The 7,609-nt window shown below is 53.2% G+C and overlaps 2 protein-coding genes across 2 annotated transcripts; one reads left to right on the plus strand and one right to left on the minus strand.

The window, feature by feature from the left end:
* The first annotated feature begins 504 nt into the window (after positions 1-504).
* Positions 505-3,301, plus strand: LOC125514376. The gene is made up of 7 exons (XM_048679686.1): positions 505-894; positions 1,218-1,391; positions 1,508-1,600; positions 1,710-1,778; positions 2,063-2,269; positions 2,637-2,762; positions 2,871-3,301. Exons 1-7 carry the CDS (start codon positions 631-633, stop codon positions 3,021-3,023), a joined length of 1,086 nt encoding a protein of 361 aa, XP_048535643.1. The 5' UTR covers positions 505-630; the 3' UTR covers positions 3,024-3,301.
* Positions 3,302-3,406: 105 nt separating this feature from the next.
* LOC125514375 lies at positions 3,407-7,014 on the minus strand. Its single transcript, XM_048679685.1, has 4 exons — positions 6,174-7,014; positions 4,482-4,765; positions 4,160-4,387; positions 3,407-4,058 (listed from the first exon to the last, which is right to left on the minus strand). Exons 1-4 carry the CDS (start codon positions 6,691-6,693, stop codon positions 3,573-3,575), a joined length of 1,518 nt encoding a protein of 505 aa, XP_048535642.1. The 5' UTR covers positions 6,694-7,014; the 3' UTR covers positions 3,407-3,572.
* Between the last annotated feature and the right edge of the window lie 595 nt (positions 7,015-7,609).

Consider the following 7,609-nt stretch of genomic DNA (forward strand, 5'->3'; position numbering starts at 1 on the left):
ACTTTAAAAAAAATCATTATTACGAGTCTGACAGAGACTGATATTTTCTCCAGTCCAATTGCAGCCGCTTTACCGAAGTTTCGGGACATTTTCTCTAGCAGAGACTGATAGCGCGAAGCGGGTGTTTTCAAGAGATTTTATTATATATTATTTCTTAGTCATAGAATTTACTTTATATTTTATTGAATTGAATTTGAAGATCCAAATCAGTGACCTGTAATTATTACGAGTACGGCAGATTTCATAAAAAAAGCAATCGCCGGGCTGGAAAGCCACCACACGACACAAGTGGACACGCGCACGAAACAGGAGCCGCTTCTTCGCCGCTCTGGCTTTTCCGTTGCGTGCGCGACCGCACCGCAGCCAGCAGTGCCACCGTATCGGGAGGCGAATCTCTATCCAGGCCGGTTCCGTGCGCACCCGGTTTGCTGTTCCGGGCCCGGCTCTCCCTCCCTCGGCCCCCTTCCTTCACGCAACATTTCTCTCTCGCCCCACCCGCTGGCCGCTGTCCCATCCACCAGTTACTACTAGTCACAGACGCAGCCAGCGCGGGTTCCGCAACCCGATCCCCCTCATTTTTTTAGCGGCAGCGGAATTTAACTCTCGCCTCTCCCGCCGCCGCGCAGCCCAATGGACCTCCCCGTGGTGGATCTCGCGCCCTTCCTGCAGGCCGCCGCCGGCGACGCGGCCGCGTCGCCTGCCGAGGCGGAGGAGGCGCTGCGCGCGCTCTGCGCCACGGTGAGCGCCAGCCTGCGGGACACGGGGGCGCTGCTGGTCAAGGACCCCCGCTGCACCGCCGCCGACAACGACCGCTTCCTCGACGTCGTCGAGCGCTACTTCGCCCGGTCCGACGACTCCAAGCGCCTCCAGGAGCGCCCCCACCTCCACTACCAGGTACTACTAAATGATTCCGTTTCATGGGGCCGTACCGTAGCCTCCCCATCCCCCCGCTTCCCCGGCGAATTATGGTGCCCGATTAGGTGGGGAGGGGGGCTAGGGTCCGTCAAAATTATTAAGTTGGGCATTCTAGGATCAGTAGTAAGTAGTACTTGTTGCCAGTTCAAGTTATCTGATATGATCCGCTGCATTATAAAATCGCCTTGAAAATTCAGGCACTTATATTGATATATCCAAAAGTTACGCTGAATGTGTGGTGCCTTCAGGCTTAAGTTAACCCCGTTTGCAATGATGGATTTTGATCCTGTTTATATGATAAGGTCGGCGTGACACCTGAAGGCGTGGAGGTGCCTCGCAGCCTCGTCGACAAGGAGATGCAAGACAGGATCAAGAGTATGCCAGAGGAGTTTCAACCAGCCACCCCTAAGGGGCCAGACCCGAAGTGGCGGTACATGTGGAGAGTGGGCCCTCGCCCGTCGAATACCCGCTTTAAGGTTGTCATTTCTACATGATCCTTCCACTGTGATGTGGAAGTCTGAATGAATTCCACGCTTCACCCCTAGCCATTATTTGTGCGTCATATGCTGAATTGTGAGCAATTTTTGTGTAGGAGCTGAACGCAGAACCTGTTATTCCTGATGGATTACCGGAGTGGAAAGAGACCATGGATTCCTGGGGTTCAAAAATGATTTCTGCAATTGAGGTACATATCCAGTGCACAATTTATCTAAGTTGATGTTTTCTGCAGTTTATACATGGCAAATCTATGTTATACAATATTCAGAAGTTGGTTGGACACACTTCTTTTGTAGGTTGTTGCTGAGATGGCGGCGATTGGATTTGGCTTGTCAAAGGATGCATTTACCTCTTTGATGAAGGAGGTAATGTTGTGATTCTTGGCACGCTCACTCGTTTTGTTATAATTCTTAAATTTATCTGAAATGAATGTCCTTAAAACAGTGCCAAGTTCCAGCTATTAGTAATATTTCAATGCCTTAGTGGGTTTAAAGGTGTGGTATGAGATCTTTTGGTTTTTCAGTCGTGCAATTCAACATTTTGAGTACTAGAAGTATTATTCGTGTTCTTTTAAAAAGAAGTAGTTATTCATGTTGAAGTTCTTTGATCATCGTGCTGACACTGCTCAATTATTCTCTTGTTTCAATAGGGACCGCACCTCCTAGCACCAACCGGAAGTAATCTGATGCGTCATGGTTTTGAGGGCACTGTGTTTGCTGGGTTCCATTATGATCTTAATTTCTTGACCATCCATGGCCGTAGTAGATTTCCAGGCCTGAACATTTGGTTAAGTAATGGTAAAAAGATGGAGGTGAAGGTCCCTGTTGGCTGTCTTCTCATTCAGTCAGGGAAACAGGTTAGTTCTGCCAATTTTCACTGGATACATTTAATTGTTCTGCACTCATAGTTTGATGAAACGATACTTATGCATATTGGTTGCAGGGGTGAATACCAGTTTTATGATATTATCTTTAATATTTTGTTCTTATATAGAAGTACTGTTTTTCCTGCAATAGTTGATGTTGTCATCGTGAAATCAAACTTTAGTTTCATATCTGAGTCTTTACTGAAATATTACACACTTGCGTGTAAGGATCTGTAAATACTTGTATGGAACTGTTAGGCAAATGAGAGCTGGGCGTTATTTCCGGGGTGTTGGGTGTGGTAGTGAAGCATGTGCACACACTAAACTGTCAATATTTGATGTGTTCCTTTCTGTGCAGTTGGAATGGCTTACAGGTGGTGAATGTTTAGCTGGAATGCATGAGGTAGTGGTGACCAAGAGAACATTAGAGGCAATAGAACTAGCTAAAGAGCAGAACCGAAGTTTGTGGAGGATCTCATCAACAGTAAGTACTCTCAGTTCCCACGATGTCTGCTAACCTCGTGACAATTTCCAGAATCCTCTGTGCTCTGCCGATCTATTGACTAACTGATTTCTATGTATGTCCAAACAGCTATTCTCGCACATTGCTTCCGATGCGACGCTCAAGCCATTGGGCCACTTTGCTGAAGCACCCAATGCTCATAGTTATCCACCTATATGCGCCGGGGAGTATGTGGAACAAGAGCTCTCAGCAATTAATCTGAAAGGGAAGGTTGCACTCTAGGCGCACACAGACCGCCGATTAATCTGGTGACTCGTTAATCTGCCTTCTGTGGTCAGAACGCGAATTGCGATAATCCAAGCTGATACTTGTATCTTCATTCAACTTTGTTGACATACCGAGGTTGCGCCGGTCTATTTCCGACACAACTCTATCTATGTCCATGCTAAGTATATGTCCATTTGACCCCCCTGTTAAGTTATAGTGGATGCTCATGCTCTGGTGTACTGAACTGATAGCACCTGTGAAAATTAAATAATAGCAGTACTGTTATTCTCGAACCGAAGTGTACTGAACTGATATCAGCGTTGCTCTCTACGAAAGTCATCCTTGCAATCCGTTTTGCAACCGATAAATCTGTTCTGAGCTGAAACATCAAACGCACAGCACTAGTAACACTATTTTAGGGGTCAAAGTTATAGTCCACTCCACTCTGCGCAGTAAGCTGTGACACTGCAAAGCGTTGTTTCTTCTCATCACAAACCGGCTAATCGAGATGTACATATGTACAGCACAGCGGCCAAGCACGTAGTCGAGGCGTTTCATCAAACTTCAGACCCAGTTGTTGGGCAGCGAGAAGTTGTGGAACCTGAAGGAGGCGTCCCCGGCGGTGTCCCTCCCCTGGACCATCCCCGGCTCGCCGTCCGCCTGCGCCGGCTGGTTGTCGACCCACGAGAAGGAGTTCTGCCGCAGCAGCTCGGCGAACGCCGGGGACGGCTGCGGCGTCGGGCACGGCGCCCCCTGCGGCCGGTTCGGCGCGTCGGTGCCGAAGTCCCACATGAGCACGTGGAGCAGGATGGGGCGCAGGGCGTGCCGGTGCAGGGACAGCTTCTGGCTGAGAGACACGGTGTCGAAGCACCGGATGGCCCCGGAGGTGGACACCATCCACGGCAGCACCTTGCGGCACGACACCCGGGAGATGACCAGCAGCTTGGACGCGCGCTTCGCCTCCCGGTAGAGGTCCCGCAGCCCCGACCGCGTCGACGGCGTCGGCCGGTCGCCGTCGTCTTCCATCACCGACGAGATGTAGAGGAAGCCCTGCACCCCATTGCCATTACCAAGAGCGAATCAGTTCAGACGTGCACTAGAGCTAGAACTAGAGACATATACAGGGACAGACATTCCTCCGGCATTGGTACCTCCTCGGTGCGGCTGATGGCGAAGCCGAGCTTGGTGTCGCCCTCCTCGAGGGTGATCTCCACGGGCATTTCTCCGGCGGCCGCGGTGAACCAGAGGCGCACCGCCTTCACCACGCCGATGTCCACGCCGTGGTAGTCCTCGAACCCGTAGAGGCTCGCGTTGGCGAGGTTGGGGAGGTCGGCCAGTGACCCCGAGTTGACCGTCGCCGAGGCCATGTCGCCGGAGATCTGCACCATGCATGCCATATAAGAACGTCAGAAAAACACCAAAACATCCCACACACGATCATTCTGATGGCAAAAAAAATATAGTACAAGGAACCTTGGTGAGGAGGGCCTCGGTCTGGACGTTGAGGAAGGCGATGGGCACCCCGGCGGCCTGCGAGGCGAGGAACCAGGCGTTGGCGCGGGCCAGCGTGTCGTCGACGGAGTTGTAGCGGGAGTTGGCGCGGTCGAGCGCGGTGGGGAGGACGAGCAGGGAGAGGAAGCTGCTGGCGCTGGGCACCGGCAGCACCTCCTTCATCTTCTTCTCCCACGGGTAGGACACGTAGCCGTCCTGCAGCTGCGCCTTGCTCAGCGCGCACACCACCCGAGAGCTCCGAGACCCTGCATGCATGCACAGCACCACCGCCGCCGTCGTCAGCGAGCGATCAACGTCGGCCATGACGTAGCATTAGGACATTTCTAACACTATTTCGAACCGTGATTCAGTTCTTTATTTTGATCATCAGGAGACGACGTTAGATTTGCAGAGGAATCTCAAGCTAGCTGGAACCAAGGCGTCTGCACGATCTGCAATCATGTGCGAGTTTTTATTTTTTATTTTTTGTTACTTATTACTCCTGGTGCGAACAAGCCGGACGCGACATCATCGACCTAGGAGGTAAAGTCAACCGGTGAATCTCCGAACCGCATTACGATCTCAGAGGAACAGCGGCATTCAATACTAAATCAGCAAGTGGACGACCTTGCCGTGTAGTATGAAACTATGAATGATTGAATCAGATGCAGACTCCATTCAACGTGCACCGCCGTGTCTGCTGCCTGGAAGTAGGGGCATGCGACTAGGGCTAGACTAAATGATTCGTGTGTTTGGTAAGATCCGGCTAAGCATTGGTGTGTACGGGTGCACTACCGTATACCTAGTACGCGGCTACGCCTAATAATCTCGAAACCACTACCTTAATCACGCGGTCTCTCTTGTGCAGTCAAATTTTTTGGAGACGATGGCAGTGCATGTACACATCATCTGCATGATGTAGCCTGTAAGACAATTCTTTAAGTTGAGCAGGCCAAGTTACCAGTCCGAAAAAGTGACAACAAAGGCAGCTGCCTAAAACACAACAAGAACAACAATGCTATCGGCAGCTCTTGCAACGAGGATATTCGGATCATATCCTATCTAAACGCGATGATCGTACCACGGAAGCTAAAAGACTAAAACTGACACGAGAATATGCCTCGGCACACTAGCATGCAACCAAAACCAACTCTTGTGAGTGATCGATCACGCCAAATTATTTTTACAACGTAACTACAACTGATCCATTCATCCAAGCATATGCCTCGGCGCACCAGCATGCAGCCAAACCCAGTCTTGTGGATCTTATCTAAGAGAAGAGATAGTCTTGTGAATGATCGAGCGCGCCAAAAGGAATTCTATCGCGATCGCGATTGAGATCGATCGGCCGGGAGAGAAAACGATAAAGATGGCGTCGCCGCCTGTCAATTCAAAGCCGCACCAACCCGTGCGCGGAAGTCGCATGCAGCGGGAACGCGCGCATGCACGCACCGGCGGGCGCCCTATCCTTTTTCTCAAGTCCAACCCGGCATGTAGCGAAAACTCAGTCGACGACTTTTACGAGTACTTTTCTTCGCTAACTAACGCAATTGCAAGCAAAAAATCGAACAAGTTGAATCGGAAATAAAGATCTGCGGAGGTTCTAGAAAATATCTGCGGATCGGATGATGGTGGAAACTGGAAACGCGGCGGTGCCGTACGGCTGCTGTTTACCTCGGAAGGCGACGCACTCGCTCTCGCTGCGGTCGACGAGGCCGACGGCGTAGTTGGGGTCGCGGATGGACCGGAGCACGTACTTCTGGCTGCGCCCCACCATCGCCATCCCGCCGCCGCCGCCGCCGGTCTCCTGCGGCACGATGCAGGCCTGCATCCTGGCGGCCGCCGCGTCGGAGCCGGGGCCCAGCAGCTCGCCGCTGCTGTCCGACTCCCCCGGCACCAGCTGCTGCCGCGCGTGCGCGGGGCGCCGCACGCGCACCTCCACGGACGTGTCCCCGCGCTTGTAGGCGGCGTGCAGCAGCTTCTGCAGCGCGGCGCGGCCGCCCTTGAAGGGCGCGGCGTGCACGGCCGGCCCGCCGCGGCCGCCCACCCCGATGAGGAGCTCCTCCACCACGTCGCCGGTCTGCACCGTCTCGGCGCAGCCCGTGCCCCACTCCTCCGCCCGCGACCCGCCCGCCACGCACTCGATCGCCACCACCCCGCCGCCCTGCTGCCTCTTCCCGTAGTCCATGGGCATAGCAGGAGGCCTCTCGCTTTCTCCCTCCCTACTCCTACTCCCTCGCGCAGCAGCAGCTAGCGAGCAAAAATGAACCGGCCGCCGTGGGGCTGCGCTATATACGGAGAGATCTATGGCCCCTTTTGACTTGCGTGGATGGGTACTAACTACCACTGCCCCGTCGCCGTCGCCGTCGCCATCGCAGCTCGCAGCGGCGGCAGCGGCCCAGGAAGAAGATTCTTGCGACTTCACACGGCGGGGGCGGGGAGGAAGAGAGAGATAGAGAGAGTACAGAAGCAAACGCAGACGGGAGCGGTTTGGAGGGGCGAATTAATGGAGGCGCGAGCGCGGTGGATAAGGACTGTTGCTGTCGTCGGGATTAAAATCTGCCGTGCTGGTGGCGACCCTCGCCGTACCCGCGACCGGCCGGGGCGCATCGGACCGGACGACCGCTCGGGCGGGTGCGTCGGGACCGTCCGTCTTTTAAACTGTTTCGCTCACTGGCAGATGGGGCGGGCGGGCGGGCGGGGGGTGGTTAGGCGTGCGTGGACTTGGAATTCACTGCGAGAGGCATAGTTCGAGTTCGCGCGGGCATCTCGGGTCGGGGGGAGATGGATCGGTCGAGCTCGAGCCCGTGCGCATCCAGCGACGTCATCGCCGCATGTGTGCGTCCCGTAACACAGAGTCCGTGCACGCTTTTACCCTTTTTCTAGACGCGAGGCATGCATCTCTCGCTCTTTTTTGAACGGAAAAAATAAGGGTCTAGAAGGAGCAAGAAACTGCGGTAGACCTACAATGGAAGAAAAAAGAAGGCTAATACTAAATCAATACACTTATACTCCCTCCATAAACTAATAAAAGCGTTTAATTAGAACACTACTTTTAAAACAAGCCTGAGAGCGCCAAAGGAGAAGAAAAAAGGTGTGTCTAATGATAG

Source organism: Triticum urartu, chromosome 6 (assembly GCF_003073215.2).
Source record: "Triticum urartu cultivar G1812 chromosome 6, Tu2.1, whole genome shotgun sequence".
In the NCBI taxonomy this organism is placed as follows: domain Eukaryota; kingdom Viridiplantae; phylum Streptophyta; class Magnoliopsida; order Poales; family Poaceae; genus Triticum; species Triticum urartu.

Excerpts from the sequence above, each read along its gene's own strand:
- LOC125514376 (XM_048679686.1), top strand. The coding sequence starts at position 631 with ATGGACCTCCCCGTGGTGGATCTCGCGCCCTTCCTGCAGGCCGCCGCC. Across the intron at positions 2,270-2,636 it reads TCATTCAGTCAGGGAAACAG|TTGGAATGGCTTACAGGTGG; the intron begins GTTAGTTCTGCC and ends CTTTCTGTGCAG. Across the intron at positions 2,763-2,870 it reads TGTGGAGGATCTCATCAACA|CTATTCTCGCACATTGCTTC; the intron begins GTAAGTACTCTC and ends ATGTCCAAACAG.
- LOC125514375 (XM_048679685.1), bottom strand. The coding sequence starts at position 6,693 with ATGCCCATGGACTACGGGAAGAGGCAGCAGGGCGGCGGGGTGGTGGCG. Across the intron at positions 4,766-6,173 it reads CGAGTGCGTCGCCTTCCGAG|GGTCTCGGAGCTCTCGGGTG; the intron begins GTAAACAGCAGC and ends GCATGCATGCAG. Across the intron at positions 4,059-4,159 it reads CCATCAGCCGCACCGAGGAG|GGCTTCCTCTACATCTCGTC; the intron begins GTACCAATGCCG and ends AATGGGGTGCAG.